This window comes from Bombus pascuorum, chromosome 4 (assembly GCF_905332965.1).
Source record: "Bombus pascuorum chromosome 4, iyBomPasc1.1, whole genome shotgun sequence".
Taxonomy (NCBI): Eukaryota; Metazoa; Arthropoda; class Insecta; order Hymenoptera; family Apidae; genus Bombus; species Bombus pascuorum.
Window position 1 is genome coordinate 3,998,142 of NC_083491.1, and position 22,675 is coordinate 4,020,816.

Consider the following 22,675-nt stretch of genomic DNA (forward strand, 5'->3'; position numbering starts at 1 on the left):
GTTGTCATTGCAATAATGGTACAGACCACTACTTTGCATATAATTGAAATTATTTCTATTCTATTAATATTTTTTTGAATAAAAAATAATTAAAATAATTTTTTTAAATAAATATATACGGATTAACGAAAATATAAATTTGTTTCAATTATATAATATTCATATTTGAACAAGTAATACTGTCTCTTTTTATATACAAAGTGATTGGAGTATCAGAAATACAACTGATGAAATATATATTGGAGAGAAACATTATGTATAATTTAATCAAATACAATTCTATTTGCTGTAACAGAATTTAGTATATGCCCTTGTTATACATTAGAAATTGGTTTTTTAATAAAATGTAATTATTTTTTTACATGAAAATTATATTAGAGATTAATTCTAATCCATAAAATTCTAATGTAAAAAGATATAAGAACAATTTTCTTTAATATAGATTCTTTTTCAAATTTCTAGCTATCTTATTGTTAGTTAAGTAGCAGAAGTATTAATAATTTAAATGCTTCCATTATTTTGTTCATATTTTATATAAATTGTTGGGTTTGGTTAGACTAATAATGTTGTAGTATTTATACAAATAAAATTACTAAGTATGAAAAATTCTACACATATTATACAATTGTAATGATATAGCAATTTTTATATATTTCCACTGTATCCAACAGCACAAATTAATCGAATTTATGTATATACTACATGTATTCTGTATTTAGAAACATTCATGTGAAATAAGAACAATCCCTTTTAGAGATATGTAAGTACTTTGAAGAAATACTTTGGTACCTAGCTTCTTTTTTGATACAATTGAGGTATAAAAACGACATAGTAACAATTTTTTTAGAATAGCTAGTTACTATAATCTTGGAAACAGTGATTCTATTATTAAGAATCGTATATACCTTTGTATTGTATGATTGTAAAAGTTATATATAAATATAATTTTGTTATAAGCTGGTAGTTTTCTCTTTTCTCAAACACAGCTGCACTGAATTAAAGATACATGTGTATTACATTCGCTTGTGTACAGTTTCACCGTTAAATCTATTAAAGCCTTTTCAAATTATACAGTAAATTTTCGTGTTGCGCTTTATCATAGAATTCATTCTATTCGAAAATTCTTAATTTCTTTTTATATTGTCAATATTTTTTAAAAATCAAATATTATTGTACAAATTAAGATATTAATTTGATAAATGTAAGTTACTCGAGCAAAAATTTATTTTATAAAATACTTAAAAAATATAATTTTATAGCAAATTTTCACAAATTTAATACAATTACTTTCACACAATACCTATCGCACATAAGATGATGAAACAAATTTCACAAATATAAAATGAATATGAATCAAAACATTTTCATTTTTTAATTAGTTTTAAAATCAGACTACTAAGACAAAACATTTTTTCTTGTGTTGTTACTTAAAATAGTATGAAAATCACTACATTCCTTTGACTAAAGAAATTCGTATACTCACTTAAAGATACATTCCATTTACTAAATAATCCGCATCATGAGCATATAGTCCGTGCCGTCTTCCACGTCTTCGGACAACTCGTAATCGGCAAGCAATTAATGTAGCTGTAATAGCTGTTATTGTAAGTCCTAAAGCCAACGATATGACTGCTCCCCTGGGTCTCAGAACTTCATTTTCATTTGCTTGTTTCAAGTGCTCTGCCATTAAGGTATTTCTTCCATGCTCTCTGCTATGATGTTTTATAACTATTACACTTTTATGTTCTAAAATGAATATATTTAAATTATAATAAAACATTGAACAAAAATAATATTATTTAATAACGCACCTTTTGTTTCCTTTGTTTGAATATGACTAAATTTCAGAGTTTCATTTTTTAACATATTCTGACTAATTTCTTTTCCATGTACTATATGTTTCTCCCCTTGTTGAGCGATTTTTCCGATTTCTTGACTTTTTAATGAAACATCTTTTTGTTCATGTGATGTCTGAAAGAAAAAAAATAATATAATGTTAATATTGCAATGAAATTAGAAATCATAGAATACACATACATCACAAGCAGGTGTTGTTGTAATAATAACATCCTTTTCTGTTTCCATTATTTGTTTCTGTTGCACATTCGATATTGGAGATGGAGACAGATAAACCTGATTATTTTGCCTATTTGATGATAGGAAATATGATGTTTTGTATGGATATTTTGCATCCATATATGTACCACTTAAAATAATTCAAGATTAAATATAACTACTTTAATATTTCTATTGCTTAATGTCTTCTTTAGAATTAGAATTTGATGCCTTACCCATCTGATTCTTTTTCTCCTATTACACCCAATCCCTTATGATTGAAAATATGTGACTGATCCTCTAAAAATGAAACAAATTAAAGCACTTCCACTTCACTCATAAAATGAACTTTTACAATTATACTACTTACGTTCAGAAGGGTTTAGATTGCTTTGTTCGTGATAAGAATTATAAATGGCTTTATTTCGATCATATATGGGTTGATAATCCCATTGATACCCTGGAGCACCTTCCATTTGACGAGCTGGATATAGAAGTAGCTGAGGTGGAATCATTTGCTGAGCTAAATTAGGCAATTTCCAAGAATTAACTTCTGAAACATGAGGATATAGTGGAGCATAGGGTTTATGTCGATCAACCATTTGTTGATATGGTAGTGGAGGTTGAACTCCTTGGGCTATAGAAGGGAAACTTGTTGATTTTTCTGTGGGACATACATCTATTGCTTCATCAGATCCATCAGTACATTGTGGTATACCATCGCATACATTATATATTGCTATACAATCTCCAGATAAGCTGCATTCATATTGGTTTTTAGTACAAACTACAAACATATATTATTATACATTTGTCTTGTTGAATTAAAAACACAAAACTTTAATTTGTATATACCCTGTTTGATAGGTGGGGACGTTGTTAATGATAATTTTGGTGCCAATGTTACAATTAATTTCATGGGGGATTCTGTGAAAGAATATTTTGCTGGTGCTGGGTCTGCTAATTTCCTTCATATAAATAAAAAATATGTATATTATTGTTTTATCATCAAAATATGATAAATATTAAAATAATGGTTGCATACCTAAGAGATTTCAATTCATGTTCTTGTTGAGAAATCGTACTTTCCTTCTCCAGTTGTGAATTGCTTTGTGTATTATAGCTACTACGAATTGCACTACTATAGTTAGCGTGACTTGTAAATTTACATTTGAAGTCATGCAATGGACCACATTGAAAAAGATAACAACTTCCAGGCTTCTGTATGGTATTCAATTTATTTTATTATTAGTGAAATATAAATCATTTATTTGTTGAAATAAAAAGAAATCATATTTTTATTATTTGCTTATTTATTTTGTATGAAATTATCTATACCTTCTCTTCAAAAATAAACACGTCACAATCTTCTGTATCACAGCAGAATTTTAAACATTCTTCTCTAGAATTAAACTCAAATTCCTTCAAAAATTTAGCACCCATGTCTAAGGATTCCTGCGTTCGAATAATTTTATCTTCGTGAATCTTAAAAGTGTCGAGGCACATCTGATAGCTGTTTCTAAGGCTGATACGTTTTTCATTTCTCCTCATTAATGTTTCACCAGAAACGTATAACAAAACAGTAAAAAAATGGAAAAGCACTTGCAAATCTTTGTAAAACATCATCCTCTTGCCATTTACATAGTAAGAAAAACGCGCATGCTTATCCGTCTTTCGAATTTGATCAATAACTTTATATATTATCCGATTAAACTAGTCAACTGCCCAAGGATAACATCGAAATTATTAATTAAATACGTAATAGAAATATTTAAAAATATCTAATAAAAGTTTAAAATATAATTTAGATATTATGAACTATATTAATATATTTTTATAAAATTTAAAATCATTTTTCAAACTGTAAGAATCAAATATTTTAATCTACAATAAACAACTAGATTGCTCATTGAAAAAATAAATGAATTCGATCAGTCAAATATATATATAAATTTTATTCGTTTTATTTATTTACATTAAATGACAAAATTAAATTCGCCAACAATTCCTACGATACCAACTATAGACAATAATTTATATTATAAATTTAGTAGAAAAATTATAGATGTCCTTACTATATAAATTTACTGAATTCATTTTTGAATTTTTTGTAAGTATAATCAAAACGGTTCAAATGTGAGAGAAAGAATTGTGATTAGCGTAAACTTATAAATTTTAATTTCCATAAATAATACATTGCGATAATCGTACAGTTGTACCATCTATATATGTGAAAAATAGATATATGTATACATATGTAAGGATAAAGAGAAGTTAAAGGGTATACACGTGATTAAGGAACAGACACCATACATGGTAATTCTTATTATTTATTGTTTCTTTAATATATTAACTAGAGTTTTGCATACACTTCTGTAGCCTAAGTACATTAACAGAAAATAATCTATTGATTCATACAGTTCTTATTTCTATTAACTAAACCTCTTATTTTAACTATGGAATGGTTTTAGTGTTTAGATATGTAACATTTCTATAGTACTTTTCAAAATATTTACGTAATATTTAAAACTTTTCAATAAATTTCACCTCTTCAGATTTCTTCAAAATTTATAGAAATATTAAATTATCATTTTTTTGAAATATTAAAATTGAAAAAAGTGCTACAAATCTAAAACACGCTTACAATTATTGTAATTTATGCCACACAATTATTCTATGTTAATCACACATTGTGTATAAAATTAGCAGAACTGTATAAATGATTTATCTGATTTAGAATTGCACAGCTAACAACCATTTTAAAAGTTAGTATTTTTATATGGAATTATCAGTTGTAAGCTTTGTAAAAATATACAATTGCACTTATTTTTCTATACAGATCTGCCCCATTTGAATGATGTCATTATATGTGATGATTTAAATGTTTAAAAATATAAAAGAATTATAAATCATAAGTAGATGGGTGTTAATAATATTGACTTACGAAAATATTTTTTATTAGTTAATAAATGTTTGTATGGACCCATCTCTATTAATTAATTTGATTTACAAACTGATTCTTAATTCGTGTGTTTACATAAAAATTTTCAATTCTTAAATTGAATAACCTAAATTAGAAAATAAAAGAAGGTTTTTTGTAATATAAATTTCTCTAACTGAAAATATTTGAGTCGGTGCAATCTTATAATAATTTACATTATTGGAAGTCAATAATAGAATTTTCCTAAAAAACCACTGCTCATCTAAATGAAGCATATACTAGATGTAATTTTATTTTTTAAGAATATCTTGTTTCTTTAATTAATATAACATAGTCAAATTTAAATGGAGAAACTATAAGATTCAAATCTAATGAATTATGATATCATACGATACAAGTTGTTATACATATTTATATTTTGGATGTACATAATTTACTTGGATATCTTATAGCCACAATTAAACACTCAAAACAATTTTTGTGAGGTACAACATACATCAAACTGATATAATTTTTCTTTATTTATAAAAACTTTCAAACCTTTTTTCTTCGTATAATATACAAGTGATGCATATTTATATTATATTAAATGTATATGTATAAGTAATATTATGCATATTTGAACTTTAGATGAATATAAATTTCTTAAAATTTAGGCACATAGAACACACAATGATATCATAAAATATTTGCATAACAAAACTTCAATCATGAGAACATTTTTCTTAATTTATACCACTATATTATACTTATTTTATATACCTGTGAAGATATTCAAGGGATACTACCCACTGTTTAGATACTTTTTTATTACAATTACAGTAAAAGAGTTATAAAACAAATATGATGTACATATTTATAGAAATGTCATTTATAGTTATTATGCAGTGGTATATTTATTTTAATGTTCTCATAATTGCAGCATATATAATGCATATTTTATACAAGAATATTAGAAATATATAGCTTCGTTTAATCGTACATAATATACATAACGCGATACGACAAATACTGTTAGGTGTATTTTAAGGCACTCGTGCAAATAAAATATGAAACAGTTAAAACAAACTTATGAGAAACAAAACATTAAGTGGAATAACAATCGATAGACTTATATATATATATATATATATATATTATATATTTCTTTTATTTGGTTGTATTCAATGATTAAACTAGATTTTTCAATAAAGTGACTTTTAATGTATTTTCATTCTTTGGAACGTAAACCAGAAAGAACAAAATTATAAGACAATTGTAGATATAGTCTGTTAACCCTGTATTAGCGTAATAGCTGTTTTTTAGCCTCTTAACAAGGAATATATTTATTCCATCCCACTTTATAACCAGGAACTTATTCTTTAAGGATCTTTCCCATTTCCAATATCATATATCAATAGAATAATAAGAAAAACATTTGTAACATTTAAAAACAATTAAAAGCTTTGTTATTTATATAAACAATAACTCATTAGGCACACCTAAATGGTATGAATCAGACATAAACACATGACAGGGGAGTGAACATTATTTATATTATATGTAGATTACTGAACTATGAGATGTTACTGCTTATGTCAATTAAATAAATAGTTTTTTTAAAAGAATTGTTGTATAAAGATTTAGTTTATACTTATTAAAGATAAATAGAATAGAAAAATTTGATTTAAAATCACAGTAATAATAATAATAATAATAATAATTAATGTTTTGGAGAATTTACATATTGTTTAACTTCCTTTTTTAAAATAAATTGTTTAACATTCACTGACATTGTCTACGAATGTACGAAATGTACGAAATGTACGAATTGTGAACACTTTAACATTTCATAGTTCATTTTATCTTGTAACATATAGTATAGACATTTTTTACTTTGACTGCCCCTGTTTCAAATATATAATTTTATATAAATGTAACTATATATAGATTTAGGTCTGTGTAACATTGCAAGAATCCATATTCTTTTTTAAACAAGAATAATAAATATATATATATATGTGTCTGTGTATATATATATATATGTATTTATACATCGTATATATAAGTCTTTTCACGATATAAATAAAGATTTATAACGAGCACATTCACTTATCATATTACTCATATTTTCATTTGTACAAATAAGAGACTGTGTAGTCCTCAAAAACTATAAATAATCTAACGTACACATGTATCTTTTTTTTTACTATGATCTTTGGCTAAATATCTAACTACTTAAAATAATTTTTTTCTCAAGTAACTCTTAACAATTAACATCAATCAACAAAGCTCTTTTTTGTTGCAAAGTTCATAGATGTTAATTTCATCGCTTTTGTATATATATATTTATAATAGTACATAGTATGATTACAGTAGTAATCATACTAAAGATGTACAATTCCATTAAGATTAAAAGAATTACAGAATAAACTTTGTGTTTAGCATTATAGTACGTTTTTTAAAGGTACTCACATTATTTGTTCCAGTATAGTTAATCACAGGAAATGCATCTATGCAGCCAAAGTAATTTATAGTAACTTGTTGCTATCATTCTTTCGTTTTATGATTCTGTTGTATATATTCAACACATTTTGCAACATCCTATGAAACGTAATTGACAAGATATTATATAAATATATGAAATTCACAGTAGACGAATAGTACATGAAGCATAATTGTACCTGAACAGCAATTTGTAAAGGCGTCAATTCCCCAATGGAACAGTCATTACGAATCACATTTGCTGGCAAAAGTCTTGGACAAGGTTTGCCAGTGAACAGAATAAAAAGTGTGTGGATGCTTTTACGCTGTGTTGATTCCATATAACGATGTTGGTATCCGGCTAAATGTCGACGATGTCGTGAAGTTGTAGGAAACCATCTTTCGCATAAATTACAATATCTTTTATGCTTTATTGTTGCCTGTAATAAACTATTAAAATTAGTATTCATTTGTGCTTATATAAAAACTTTGCAATCAAAGGAAATGCAAATATTTTCACCTTTTCATGATAAGCTAATTGCATTATAATATCAGCAATAGTCATTCCACAGTCTTTATAGGAATGTTTTTTATTCTCTTCTATCTTCTCCATTTGATTTATCGCTTTGTTCTCCATCAATTTTGCATCTTCTACTACATGTTCAACCTCTTCTTGATTTGTTATTACAGGTGGAGATCTGGAACTATCTCTATCTGAGCTGGAATCAAAATTTAAAACAAACTCTGGCACTAATAATGGCATGTTGTCTTCCTTTATTTTTGTGTCATTTGAATTATCATTATCCTTCTGATTCTCATTGCTACTGCTAGTTTTCTTCACAGATTTTTCCTTCTGCAAGTCTTTTGTATTGTTATATCTGTTTGATAGACCAGAGTTTCTTACTGATGTGTTTGCTGTTATTTCATCAAATTTTTTAGAAGCCTTCAAAGAAATGGTAGTTGTCTCTAGTACATTGCTATCTTCGTACGTAGAAGCTGTAGGGCAATCCATGGAATAAATTTCATTTTGTTTTGAACAGCTTTCTTCAACTTCCTCTATATCCATCTTACTAGAAGATATGCATGCTTTTTTTTCTGAACTTCTAGATTTTCCACTTACTTTCACTCTATCTTTTTGACTATTAGAACATGCTTTTTCAGACTTGTCTAATGATTTTCCAATATCCTTGAAAGTGAAACTTGAGCCTTGCTTCTTTTCAGCTACAGTCCTATGTCGTGATTTTTTTCTTTCCGCATCTTCATTTTCAGATTTTGTCAAACATTTCTTCAGTGTTTCTTTAGCAGCTAGTACTTCTTTAATTAACAAGTCATTACAATAAAAATTATCATTTGATTTTCTCTCTAGATTTTGCAGTTGCTGTTTATTCATCGAGAAGGTATATTCATTTTGATCAGAACTATTTTGTGAACCATGTTGAAATTCATTGAAGAATGCCTTAGTTGATCCTTCAATGTACTTACTCTTGGAATGTGATGCATAGTCGATTTTTGATGTAAATACCTCAGAACATATATTTTTATTGTCAATAAGTTCCAATTCTAATTCCAATTGAGTCGGCATTGCATCCACCATATCTATTCTACTAATGTTCTTAAATTCAGAGTTCTTCACTTCATCATCGCTATTATCTGGTGATGCTGGTAAAATTTCTATTGTAGTTTGACTTTCATCTGAGGAATCAACTTTAATTATCGAACTATTGTTATCATTATAATTATGTGAACGAGTGACAGAGTCTAGAAATTTATCTTCTATAAGGGGTGTATTCTCTTTGGTCCCAAAAGTTGAGTATTCCTTCTTCACAACCATCATATCATTGTCTTCATTTGTCAGAATGTCTTTAAAGGAATGTTTTGTTGCAGTTTCTCCCATATCACTCTCACTTTCATCGTTTTGACTGTGATGTATTTGTCTACTCTGGGAAAATAATTTTCTCTTTCCTTTTCTCTTAATATTCCTACTTTCACTATCATCTGATTTTAAAATAACCACACTATCAGTTTTACTTAAATTAGCATCAAACTCAGTAGTTGATTTTGAGTTAATTTTCATGTAATCAGAGTCTGATAATCTTCTCTGTTTGCATTTAGCAGGAGACAAACTAGACACTGAATTAGATCTAGGTAATTTTACTTTATTGTCATCAATCACATCCTCATTGCTAATATCCTTTATTTGTGCAGACAAATCAAACTTATCACTTAATGTGACTTTTGATTGCTTCCAATCTTTCACCATATGATCTAGAACATTTAATCTTTGTAATTTTACTTTTGGTTGCCATTTGGACGTTTCAGTGATTGAAGTCTTTTTACTTTTGCTAATTTCGCATTTAAATTCTGTGCCAATTTGAGTTCTTTTTATTATAACCTTAGGAATCTTTTCCATGATGCACTGAGGAAATTTCTTCTTTAATTCATCATTAATTGCTATGTTGCTGTCATACTTGGCAGTGTGTTTTGAATCCTCTTCCTTTATTCTTTTAGGTTTTTTTGAAGAAACTCTAGGAATATTCGAATCGTTCCCTCTATCTTTTTCTGGTGACAAAGATCTATTTTCTTCTTGTCTTTTTATCTTTGATTTTGATGTTTTTTCAATTTCTATGTCACTGGACATCGACTCATGAAAATTTGTATCTTCATCAAAATCAGAACCTTCTGATTCTGAACTCTCCTTCATTTTGATTCTTTTACTCTCTTGCATTTTAAGCTTTTTAATCTTCATTTTTGGAATGCTCTTCTTAATAGTCTTACGTTTCAAGTATACTTTTAAGTCCTTGGATGATATATCTTCCAACTTTATCCTCACCTTAGGTACCTTATTTTCATAATTATCATATTTTAAAGTGTATGATTCAAAATCACTGTTATCCATATCCATACTTTCTTCATTTTGTTCTGGAAGAAAAGATTGCGTTTTATCAGACTTAGTTTTCTCTAAAATTTCGACTGTTGGAGTTACAGAGCGTGATCTATTTTTCATTATGATCACTTTTGGTATTTTTGGACGTACTTCGGACAATAATTTTGCATCATATCTATTGTAGGTTTCAGAAGAATCTATGTAATCTAGTGAGCACACTGGTTTCGAATTTGAAGTGTCAGTTTTCTTTATAACCAACTTGGGTATTGCTATCGTGTCTATATCTGAAGAATGAGTCGAGCTTTTGGAAAAGGCTTGTTCAATAGGAATTTGCTCATCTTTCTGTTCATCTATTTCAGCTTTATCTTCGTTGTTTTCAGCATCCACAGTTGGAGAGTTTTTAATAAAGCAACATGTATTAAGAACAGGTATTCCTTTATCTTCCAAAGTATCTTGATTGGAATTCATTTCATGTTTAGAGGCAACCAGCAGATCATTTGATCCACCTTCATCCTTTAAACCATCAGTTATTACATCTTGTTCCACTGAAGTTTCTTCTATATGGTCATTTGATAAGATAATTTCTATTCTATTTCTGTTTAATTCAATTTCTGTAATATTTTCATTTTCAATATGAATTTCATCTTTTGAGGAACCAATAGAACTTTCTTTTTCAGTAATTACGTTATTTATTTGGTCAGAATTCACATCAATATTATCTTCATGTTCAATACATTCACTAGAAATGTGTTTTGTATTATCTTCTTGATCAATTGTTTTGTTTGTCAGTACTGATTGAGATTCAGATTCCTTTTGATTCATTGCAGAAATGTCTTTCAACAGAGTATCATTGTTTGGATCTTCTAAATCCTCATTATTTGCTTCTTTTACTTTGTTTATATCTTCTTCATGTTCTTGATCTTCACTTGGAATTTCAACTTCTTTATTAAATTGCACAGTTTCTTCTTCACATTTTGAGACATTTTCTTGACTAATATTCTGCTCAGATTCTTCAATTATTTCATTAAACGCGACTTTCGGACGTTTTGAAAACGAAAATTCTTGTGAAACCTGATTAGATGCATTATTAGAATCTATTTGAAGCTCAGAAACTTCTTTTATTATATCTGTTCCAAACATTGGTACGCTAACGTGATTAGTTTCTGATTTGTTATTACTTTCTGTATTTTCTATATTTTCAAGATTATTTTTTGATTCTAGGGAAATTTGACTATCAGATAAGTTTATGTCAATTTCTTCTTTCTGTTCTTTAGCATCTGTTCCTTCTGAAGTAATTTTTTCATCATTTTTTTTCTTTTCAAGATCGTGTAAACTAACTTGCTTATCTTTATCCAATAAAGATTCTTTGATAAGCAATTTTGAAATCGGTGATTCATTTTTTGGAACTACATTCTTCTCTTCATTTTCAAGAGTAGTTATAGTTTCAACTTTATCAATAATTTGATCCGTACATTCATTGTCCGAATTTTTATCTTTATTTGTCTGAAAGTTTTCTGACGTGATTTCCGAATTATCTAGCATTAAAGATTCATTTACATTATTTTCAACATTTTGTTTTTTCTGTTTCGATTGTAAAGAAGTTGACAAAATATCCGAATCCATATGAGATATGCAATTATCTATACAATTATCATTAGCGCTTACACAATTTTCACTCTTTCTATCAATATCAAGGATTCGAAATTGAACCGCTTGCGTCTCCTCTAAATCCATACCATTATCTTTATGTGAAAGATCATCTGTTACATTCTCTTTACTTTTACATTCTAGATCTAATTCATCAATAAACACCTCATCGTTTTGTGGTTTAGGGATAGCCATGCTTTTATTCTCTGTAATCTGATCTTTCTTACAATTATTCCCCTCAGCAACGCGATTTTTACTGCGATCCATGATCTGTTCATCAGAATCGCTGCTGCTATACATTTTATCCATTTTATAATGATCAGACCAAATAGCATTATTGTTTCTAATGCTGTGAACATAATCTTTATATTTAACATGACTTTTACCATAGAATTCATCCGAATAATTTCTTTTCCTATCATAAAGATACTTGGTATTCTTATATTCATACTTTTTTTTGTCATTAAGACTATGATGCCGCTTTTTCTTGTACATTTTACGAAATTTTGAGTTGTAATAGTTATTCCAGGTATCCGTGTAGTGGGACTTTTTCACAGAGGAGTAAGATTCTCGTTTACGAGCCTCCATCATTAATTCATGATAAGTGAATCTTCGATTAGGACTATAGGATATCTTTCCGTCTTTGGTAGTGTATACAGGAACAGTATGGAGGCCCTCTAGTTTATCTATGCTCGAGAATATCGGATTTACATACCCGCTGCTACTTTGGAACATGTCGCAGTCTTCAAAAATATCATCTATCTTTGGCTTCTTCCACTTGCCCGTACAATCTTCTTCTTCATCTAATTCCCCATCCATGCGTTTACCACGATCTAACTCTATCCCAGAATATTTGCCAAACTTGAAATCCAAATTACTCAAATTATTTAATGACTTGGCTTTGAGTTCAATAAAGTTGCTTTCTGGTAGTTTTATAGAAGTTTTTGAGTGAGATACACTTGCTATCTCTTTTTCTATTATATTCGAAACATTCACGAAATTCGTGGAACCTTGCTTTTGTATCCTTGCCAATTGATTATCTTCTTCACATATAAAATTATCTTCATTATCGTCTTCGAACTTATTCTTTCCCTTAACTTTATTATTTGCATCGACTGTGGCAGTATTTGATATTGCACTTTTTGACTTAATTATATCCATGTGATCAATAACGTAACTAGTATCCTCGATTATCTCGGCTTTCGATATATCTTTACAGAATACATCGTTGCGCGAAGATTTGCTAAAAGACTGATTATCTGAAATTAAATTGCATGTTTCCTTAGAAATGATAGAGTTAATTTCCTCGCTTGTCTCTAGCGAAGCTCTCCTATCTTTCTTAAGCGTTATTCTTAAATTTGTCTCCGTTTCGCTTTTACCCTGATTCGTTTCTGTAACATCTACAACCGCATCGGATTTCTCAAACACTCTGTGAGCTCTTTCGGGTAATTTTGGATTGCCTTCTTGATCCTTAGCGTGTAATCTACGTTGACAGTCCAATGTATTCGAATAGGAAAGTGAATCGTCAATTTCATACAGGCTGCGATCGTCGTAAAATATTCGCTTGTTCTGCTCCTGTCCCTTCGAGTTTCTATCTGTACATGACACGTTGATTTCAATTTTAATTCCCTCCAGAGGGTCTTTTGTGTGTTCTTGGCTTTTGTCTCCAAGAAGTAACTCTTTACCAATATCACTGTCTTTAATTTTCAAGTTTACATTAGCAACTTGAATATCAAAATCAGCATTTTTTATTAAATTTTTCGAACATGAGTGGCTTTTTGATTCTTCCTGTGTCATCAGATTCTCTGAATTTAAACTAATTGGAGATACAGAATTTTGTTCCAAACATACCTTGTGTCCTAGTTTATAACTTTTACATTTCGATTTTTCATCTTTATTATTATCATTATATGTATCGTGAACCTGATACGACTTTTCTTTCTTCTTTCTATACTCTTTTAGCAAACGCATCTCCTCCGCAGTGTATGTAACGTCTCCATCAACACTTTTCAAATCTTTCTGCAGTAACTTAGAAGTTTGAGATTGAATGTTTTCCTGCAATGTTGGAGCTATTTTACTTGATACACGTTTCCTAATTTCTGTCTCTTCGGAAGGTTCTTTGGTATTAGTATTGTTTATCTTGGTTGGGAACTCGGATGATTTCTCACTCATGATCCTGTCTGTAGTGCCGTGCATCCTCTTATTATTTAAAGTAACATTATCCTTTATCACAGCAGCGGAATAGTGTTTGTATTGAGAAGTCATATGGCACACAGAATGCTCTCCGCCTTGGGATGAGCTTGAATCTTCTAATTTCCGCGTATCAGAAATCTTTGATTGTTTCAAATGATCAGCATCTCTCTTTTGACTCAAATTTCTATCTAAGTATTTATCTATGCATTTTTCTTCCCAGGTTATTGCTTCTCTTGCTCTTTTTCTGACATCTAGATCAAGTTCAGAAGGCATTGAGCAGCTAGCATTTGTAGATACAATAGAAGTCTTTATCTTCTTCCTTCTAAGGTCTTTATCACTTTTCAATGCGTGTGACTCATCATCAGATATTGTTGGGCTTAAATTTGCATTAGAATCAATGTTATTGTTCGACTTACTTTTCTCTATTCCCGGTTTTACCGTTTCCGTCGATCTTCTAATGTTTTTGTGTCTCCTTTCGTACGAATAATCGGGAGAGTCGAGATCTGATCTCTTCTCCCCTTCAACAACTTCCTGTAGTTCATACTCCATGGATGTTAAAACACCACATGCATCAGAAACTCTAGCATCATTTTCTTTGCTATCTACTAAGCATATTTTCTTTCTCACAGTAGTGGTCCCGAGATTTTTCATCTGCTTATTTTTAATTATTTCATTTGATTTCGCTTTAGAGTTGTTAGACACCTCAAAATTATTCAAAGTTTCCTCTTGCGCATGTCCAGCCTTGGTTTCGTTACTTTTGTAACGGTTCTCCTTTTGAAATTCCAACTCCAAAGTACTAAGGGATCTGTTCTTTACTTTATCCTCGCTGTTTAGCTGTGTAAAACTAATTACTGGACTGTTCTGCATTACTTCTATCATATTTGTGGATATTGATAAGTCTTCCATGTTCTGCGAAGATTCTTCAGTGTCAGAATGAATAGGAGTGTTCAGAGTAGTAGATATTGGTGTACACTCTGAGGTTGGTAAATCTGGTAAACTAATATCATCGGGATTATGGGATTCTTCAAAACTATGCTGTTTCTTCAGTTCGATGTTATCACTAACATCCAGATTATCTTTTTCTGATGTTGACAAAACTCTTAATCCCTGGTTGTTTATTGGAATTGTAGTCGTTTCAGAAATATTAGAATTTTCCATATTTGTATTCTTATTCATGTCACCCAAAGATGTGGGATAATCAACAGACAGTATATGAGTATTACTCTTACTCTGCTGCTCTGTATTTTCGACAGCCATCGCTTCAATTTCATTATTACTCGGCCCCCTGAAAAATGGTATTGTCTTTTGCTTCTCTAAAGCTTGTATAACTTGACCATTAGGTGCTCCCAGAATGTTTGCTATTTCTAAATTGTCTACTATGTGAATTGTGGGTATTTCGTCAGGACCATTGCTAATGCAGTGTATGATACTCCCAGGTTTCACCACACCTTCTCCAATCGTTCTTTTGGAAGTTTTAGCGATCTCAGAATTGTCAGATGCGGAATATGATATTGTCAAACAGTCTTGGGCTGCTATTACATTCGTTTCACTTTGTTTATTACTTTCTAAGGTTTCGTTCGAGCAGAAACTATTTTTTCTTGGAACTTCCGAGCCTTGTTGTGTTTTCGATGAAAGATCTATATTTTCATAGCTTACCACAACAACAGGTGTTGTTTCACTTAGAATTGTGTCCGGTATGTTGGTCGTTCCCTCTTCGTCGTCAGTTTCGTCCCAATTAGCCAAAAACTGTCTTACGTCCAAATCCGGTTTATTAGCGAATTCTTTCGAGGCTTTTTGCTGCATCATCGTTTCGTTGCTAGTATTAGTACTTAAAGTATTAAAGGTGTCACTCTCGCTTGTTTGTACTTTTAGTTGATTTTGATTAAAGTCCTTGTGTATAGAGAACTGATTCTGTTTCTGAAACGTTTCTGCACAAGAGGAAGGAACATGTTCATTTTGTTGGGGAATTATTAATTGCTCTGGTTGCTGCGATTGCTGGCACTTCTCGTTAGCCATGGCAATATCTTGGTCTTTATTTTGCTTATCTATATTTTCTGGTGCTTGCTCTATAGTTGGTGGTGCATGCTGTACCTTAGAGAAATTATCCGGTAGATAACTGGAATTTATTAACATACCATTTTGATCAAACTGCAAATTAATAGGCGGCACTGCAGTATTTACCGGTGTTGTTACACATGGAGTTTGTTGAACTGGATTTTGATAGCCAGACGATTGTTGCAATTTTAATACTTCTCTATATCTAAGAATACATTCTTTGTATTTGGGATGAGACTGATAGCCAGGTATCCTACTCAGTTCCCTAAGATGATTTTCTATTGAAAATTTTTGCATTGCTATTCTATGTTGATAGACTTGATGCTGTGGAGGAGAGTTATGCATAAAAGTATTCTGCATTTTATTCATCATTGCAGTATTATTGGTGGTTTCTTGGCATTCGTGAGAGATTTCCGGAATGTTTCTTGGATATTGTGAATTGAAGTATGAGTTTTGAGAAGAGGATACCATATTTGCGTTTACATTTACAGTAGGCATTCCTTTGGGTATCATATTGCCATTTTGATATTGGCATTGTTTATTGTTGAATTTTTGTTGGGCTATGAAATTTTGTTCTTGCTGCTTAAGCATTCCTGAATTCTGTATATTCATGCTATTTGTTTTCGTATGTTCTTTCACAGGATAAGGGTATTTCTGTTGCTCTGTAGAATAATTGTAACCTTGCATGGAGTAATTGTGAAATATTCCCGAAGATGTTGAGTAATTTCTATGCATTATGTGATCCTTGTGATACTTATAATCTGCAAAGTTTCTTCTATGATCTACAGTGGATGCATTGGGCAACACAGGGCTCATTACTTCTTTGCTTTCTAGATTATCTTTTCTAAAATTACAATTATTTCCAAACTGCCTATTTTCGATCTGATAATTCGACGGATGTACATTATCTCTGTATGAACCATTATTTTGATATGATCCATATTTTTCCCACTGCTGGTAACTAATGTTTGGATCTGAATTGCAACACATTCCTTTACAAGGGATAAATGAAGAAGGTGGTACAGGTTTTCCAGAAGGTGGTAGTTGACCAACATTAGTGTTTCTTGGTCCCATATTTCCAGCTCCAGAGCTTGAACCAGATACCGATGCAGGTCCATGCCTAGAACCAGGTCCAAACATAGGACCAGTTCCTGGTCCAGAATTGGTTCGAGGTCCATGGACAGGTCCAGGTCCTGTCCTAGGTCCAGGGATAGGTCCAGGCCCTGTTCTAGGTCCAGATGATGTATTTAAATTGCAGCTTGCTCCATTTAGATGACCAATAGGTCCATTAAAAGGTCCTTGGTTGTTTCTATATCCTATGTCATCATTTATATTTCCGATATTAGCGTTCCTAGGATCCACAGAAGCATTTATGTTATCTAACATAGGATTCCTTGTATTTGGAGAACCATAATGACCAATGCAATTCTGCATTTGTACCATAGATACAAGAGGGCTGTTATTTGGAATGGTTGAGCCATTTGAAGCATTGTTAAAAGATTGATAGTTTCTTGGATTGTAACTTGCATCGTTCTGATGCTTGTTCAGACCCTCTGAACTAAGGCTAATTGCATTTAGTGTTGGCGGACTGGCACCAGGAATATATGAAAGGTGGCCAGAATTCACATTTTGTGTAGAAGGTGTGACTTCATTTGTCTGCGAGGCATTATATTGGTGCCAATCTGGCATATTCCCACCGTAGTTCATTGTACATTGTTTTACTACAAATTTATAGTATTTATCTCATTCCCTTTATCCACAAAAAATAATTGCACTAGAGGCAGGAGCAGAACCTATAGAAACAAAATTATACTTTTTAAATTTTTTATAGTTATATTTATTCATAGAATTATATCAATTTACTTAAGTTACTTTAAACATTGTTTATTAAAAAAATTAAAAGGTAGTAATAACAAAGTTGCACTTTCAGGAGTGATTAAATTATCAATCAATTAAGGGCACTCACATGTTTTGATACAGTGCTGTGTTTATTTGTTATATTATATTTATATACATCTATATAACTTTTTAAATCTATTTTATCCTTATTAAAAGATAAGTAAAATCATATTTCTATATCTGTTGAAAATAAAAGTTTTATCGGACTTGCTCCATTTTCGTGTTATGTACACCAATATGTCAAAATACTTGTCATGCGCTATTACAAAAACAGTTTGAATGTTATTTAAAATCTCAAGTTTTATAACTAACGTAAATAATCGCTAAGAAAAATCGGGCGATACGATTTATAAATTCGTTTTCGTAACTTTTGCTCCAATTTTTGTCAATTATAGAGGTAATCTATTCAGACCCGACTGGCAGTTGCCAACGGCGGACGTTATCGCGCAGTAAATCAATTTTCTGTTTCAAAATCGTACTTTCTCGCAAAGTGATTTGATAGAAAGGACACAAAATCTACACAACACACCTGTCATCATAAATATACTTCAGTGAACGGACCTTGAACGTGCAAAGGTTGACAAGGTTCACATATTTTAAGAAAAATATTTCGTTAATATTCCGTTTGATCGTGTGCTAATGAAAATATGCAGAAACTTGAAAAATTAACATTGTAAAATGTGCAAATTTTCACTTTTTAATTTATTTGTCTGATGTAATTCAATCAAATCTTACCTGCACGTTAATGCAATTCACAATATATACGCCATATTGGACACGACTACTAGACAGACATCACGCGTCTTCTGAAACCAGGTAGCTTAGCTACGTTTCATTTTAATCGTTACCGTTCGATCGTATCGACCACACACACCATACTTTTTGCATTCTCTGTAAAATATTTGGAACGTTCAAAGGTGTATTTTCACCATTACTAAAATATTGGACACACGTGAACGTGTATTTTGCATACTGAATGGAAATAATGTATTTATCAGCAACGGTTATTATTTTTCACGGGATCATATATAATCAACACGGAAAATAATACGCGCGATTAGCGTTGCGTAAACGCAATACAAGCTTTTGTTTTTGTCGATGAAAGATACGTTCCATGAAATAGGAGGAAATGAACAATCATACAAAAAATAATGTATATTATTTAATTTAATGTAAAATATATAAATTATAATACTAAATATATAAGTAAATATATATAAATTTTATAATGTATAGCACCAATTAATGTATTTAGTATACAAAAATATTATATTATGTATTTTAATGAAACATTAAAACGTTATTATTATCACTGGAAATACTGTCATGAAACTAATTATATATGTGCTCCCGACGAGTTATGGAGAATTTTCTTTCGTTATTTTATATTTTCTATCTATACAGTATTCAATCTGATCCAGTAAAAGATAGAGTTTCGTGTTACGATTAATCAATACGTAATAAGTATTTAAAAGTTTAGACCGCGAATAGGAATTTCGTTATACGAAAACATTTCATCTATGCTCCAAAAAAATTTTTTCTAATGAACATAAATTTTTGTTGCTTGTTCGTTGCACAGTCATGTCAAAAAATGAGTTATGGCAGTTATAAAGAATTATTAATGCGATGTAACATAATAGTAACTATTTCAAATAACTATATCACTGTTTCAAAATCAGAGTGAAGTATTTAGGTTAATTAAAATTTATTAAAATACATCAATTTTAGATTGGAGAATAATTAAGTGTTATTGATTTATTTAAAGTAACATACCTCAGCGAATTTCAGAATTTTATGCAAATCAAAATCTGTCGAAATAAAATTATGACAGTGGAAAATGTTTAATCGCTCCAAGTTGCCTGCACTGCACCAATTATACGTGATACATGTGTATAACTTGGTTCTCTATTGCACATTACATTACTGTTATAAAGTTTTGTTTTGCTTCAGAGTTTCTCGGCTATTTTACATAAAAGAAAACGTTTGTCATGCCGTTACAAGTTCACGATGTTCAGGTAATTATTTTAGAACAATGTACAATGTAAATGTTTATGTAAATAGAATATTTCAGGGGCAGCAAAATCGTGATAAATTCAAATGTTGTTCGTTTTCGTGTTATGTATTTTTTTATATTACAATTATTATGTCAGTTTGGTAAAATCTATTTTTAATTTTATTATCTTTTCTATTTTATATTTCTATTGTTTGCGATATTGCGAATTAGGAACTTATTTCTGTACAAAATATATGTTGATGTTTTTTATATGTAGCAAAATGTTGTGGAGCCTATGCAAGTTGATGCTCCTGCAGAAGATAATGATAATGCAGAAGAAGAACCATATATTGTGGAAAATCCAACATTGGTAAATATAATTCTCTTTTGAATCTCTTGTCTTTGATAGTTGTTAATGATCTTCAGAAATTTGTACATATAGTTCTGATATTACAAAGTAAATATGAGAATTTTTGATTTTACTTCTTTTCAGGACTTAGAAGTTTATGCCAATAGCTACAATGGACTTGCTAAACTATATAGGCTTATATACATAGCTGACCACTGTCCAATGTTAAGAATAGAAGCACTTAAGATGGCTATATCGTATGTGATGACAACATATAATGTTTCTTTGTATGTCATATTACATAAAAAATTAGTGCAAGCTGTAGGCACACCTGGACTGCCAGATGTTGCAGCACAGTCAACATCCCAAGATATGTTAACTTTAGACCAGGCTTGGGTTGAAACACGTTCAAAAAAGGCTGCTTTAAAATTAGAGAAATTTGATACAGACCTTAAAAATTATAGAAGTAATTCAATTAAAGAAAGTATCAGAAGAGGTCATGATGATTTAGGGGATCATTATCTAGATTGTGGGGACCTCGTCCATGCCTTAAAATGTTATTCTAGAGCAAGGGATTATTGCACTAGTGGGAAACATATTGTTAACATGTGTTTAAATGTTATTAAAGTTTCCGTTTATTTGCAAAATTGGGCTCATGTACTGAGTTATGTAACAAAGGCAGAAAGTACACCAGATTTTTCTGATGTTCATGGCAAAGATAACAATCAGTCTATAGTTACAAAATTAAAAGTTGCAGCTGGTCTAGCAGAACTAGCAACCAGAAAATACAAAATGGCTGCAAGACACTTTTTACAAGCATCATTGGATCATTGCGATTGCCTTGAATTGTTGTCTCCTGGAAATGTTGCTTTGTATGGAGGACTCTGTGCTTTGGCAACGTTTGACAGGCATGAATTACAAAAACAAGTCATTTTTAGTAGTTCCTTTAAGTTGTTTCTAGAATTGGAACCACAGTTAAGAGATATCATTTTCAAATTTTACGAGTCAAAATATGCATCCTGCTTAAAATTGCTTGACGAAATTAAGGATAATATACTCTTGGATATGTACATAGCACCACACGTTAATGTTTTATATACACAAATTCGGAATAGGGCATTGATACAATATTTTAGTCCATACTTAAGTGCAGATATGAGACGCATGGCAACTGCTTTTAACAGAACAGTTTCAGAATTGGAAGATGAGCTTATGCAATTAATTCTCGATGGTCAAATACAAGCTCGTATAGATTCTCATAATAAAGTAATTATTGCTATCACTAGTTAATATTTTTATGAAAAATCATTTTTTCATTTGATTTGTTATGTATACTTAGATTCTATATGCAAAGGATGTCGATCAACGTAGTACAACTTTCGAAAAATCTATGAGCGTTGGAAAAGAATATCAGAGACGTACGCGCATGTTAATCTTAAGGGCCGCAATGTTGAAGCAACAGATTCAAGTTAAAGTAATTATATTCATTGTGTTTAAATTTTATGGTAGGATAAAAATTAAAAAGTGTTAATATTTTTTTAATACTGTTACAGAGTCCACAGCGTGATAATACTCAAGGGGGAGAAATGTCAGTTACTTGGAAGCAATAGTTCAGTGGTAAGAATTTGAACTGTGATTTATGTTAACCTTTTGGTTGATAAATATATTTATGCAGATGAACTGCCATGGTCAGTAAGATTTGAAAAAGTACTTCGATACCGTATTGGACATATTATTAATAAATATTTGAGATGCTGATACTGAATTTGAATCTTCGATAGATGTTACGGAATATGTATATAATACATTACACTATAAGCAAAAACAAAGCTAGTATTTTCAAAAATGTGTTAATTACACGTATGAACAAATCTTTGATAATATATAATGTACACTAAAGACTTTATTATCAATAAATATATGAATACCTTTTTTCATGTACAAACGTTTTATTTTCTGTACTGTCCGCGTTTGTCTTATATAGTATACATATTTATTTTTTTATATTAACTGTCACATAAAAAAGTAATTCAAGGAATTTAGTAAAAAGTACTTTTTCTTAAAAAGAGATTAAATTTTTTATATTATCTCAATACGTATTAAGTACTTATTACATGCTAACTATTTTATATGTACTTTGTTTGCAATATATATTCATATGTACAGTTATGTTATAAACAGTATATTTATTATTTA

At 30.1% G+C, this 22,675-nt stretch overlaps 3 protein-coding genes across 4 annotated transcripts; 1 reads left to right on the forward strand and 2 right to left on the reverse strand.

The window, feature by feature from the left end:
- Positions 1–122: 122 nt before the first annotated feature.
- On the reverse strand, positions 123–4,152 carry LOC132906103 (uncharacterized). The gene is made up of 9 exons (XM_060957970.1): positions 4,144–4,152; positions 3,394–3,768; positions 3,101–3,276; positions 2,911–3,023; positions 2,426–2,842; positions 2,292–2,355; positions 2,038–2,206; positions 1,812–1,971; positions 123–1,746 (listed from the first exon to the last, which is right to left on the reverse strand). The coding sequence occupies exons 1-9, from the start codon at positions 4,150–4,152 to the stop codon at positions 1,484–1,486; spliced, it is 1,746 nt and encodes a 581-aa protein (XP_060813953.1). The 3' UTR covers positions 123–1,483.
- Positions 4,153–4,368: 216 nt separating this feature from the next.
- Positions 4,369–19,019, reverse strand: LOC132906248 (uncharacterized). The gene is made up of 4 exons (XM_060958254.1): positions 18,873–19,019; positions 7,980–18,031; positions 7,660–7,899; positions 4,369–7,579 (listed from the first exon to the last, which is right to left on the reverse strand). Exons 2-4 carry the CDS (start codon positions 17,943–17,945, stop codon positions 7,526–7,528), a joined length of 10,260 nt encoding a protein of 3,419 aa, XP_060814237.1. The 5' UTR covers positions 17,946–18,031; positions 18,873–19,019; the 3' UTR covers positions 4,369–7,525.
- LOC132906271 (COP9 signalosome complex subunit 1) lies at positions 18,845–22,424 on the forward strand. 2 transcript variants are annotated; one of them, XM_060958298.1, is made up of 7 exons: positions 18,845–18,953; positions 20,088–20,152; positions 20,408–20,500; positions 20,624–21,745; positions 21,819–21,953; positions 22,033–22,096; positions 22,155–22,424. In XM_060958298.1, the coding sequence occupies exons 2-6, from the start codon at positions 20,126–20,128 to the stop codon at positions 22,087–22,089; spliced, it is 1,434 nt and encodes a 477-aa protein (XP_060814281.1). In that variant the 5' UTR covers positions 18,845–18,953; positions 20,088–20,125; the 3' UTR covers positions 22,090–22,096; positions 22,155–22,424. The 2 variants fall into 2 exon arrangements, with proteins under 2 accessions (XP_060814281.1, XP_060814283.1); XM_060958300.1 differs by lacking the exon at positions 18,845–18,953 and adding an exon at positions 19,898–20,025.
- Positions 22,425–22,675: the final 251 nt, after the last annotated feature.

Excerpts from the sequence above, each read along its gene's own strand:
- LOC132906271 (XM_060958298.1), top strand. The coding sequence starts at position 20,126 with ATGCCGTTACAAGTTCACGATGTTCAG. Across the intron at positions 20,501-20,623 it reads TTGTGGAAAATCCAACATTG|GACTTAGAAGTTTATGCCAA; the intron begins GTAAATATAATT and ends ACTTCTTTTCAG. Across the intron at positions 21,954-22,032 it reads AGCAACAGATTCAAGTTAAA|AGTCCACAGCGTGATAATAC; the intron begins GTAATTATATTC and ends ATACTGTTACAG.
- LOC132906103 (XM_060957970.1), bottom strand. Across the intron at positions 3,024-3,100 it reads CATGAATTGAAATCTCTTAG|GAAATTAGCAGACCCAGCAC; the intron begins GTATGCAACCAT and ends ATTTATATGAAG. Across the intron at positions 2,207-2,291 it reads GGAGAAAAAGAATCAGATGG|TGGTACATATATGGATGCAA; the intron begins GTAAGGCATCAA and ends AATTATTTTAAG.
- LOC132906248 (XM_060958254.1), bottom strand. The coding sequence starts at position 17,945 with ATGAACTACGGTGGGAATATGCCAGATTGGCACCAATATAATGCCTCG. Across the intron at positions 7,900-7,979 it reads AATTAGCTTATCATGAAAAG|GCAACAATAAAGCATAAAAG; the intron begins GTGAAAATATTT and ends AGTTTATTACAG. Across the intron at positions 7,580-7,659 it reads CTTTACAAATTGCTGTTCAG|GATGTTGCAAAATGTGTTGA; the intron begins GTACAATTATGC and ends TACGTTTCATAG.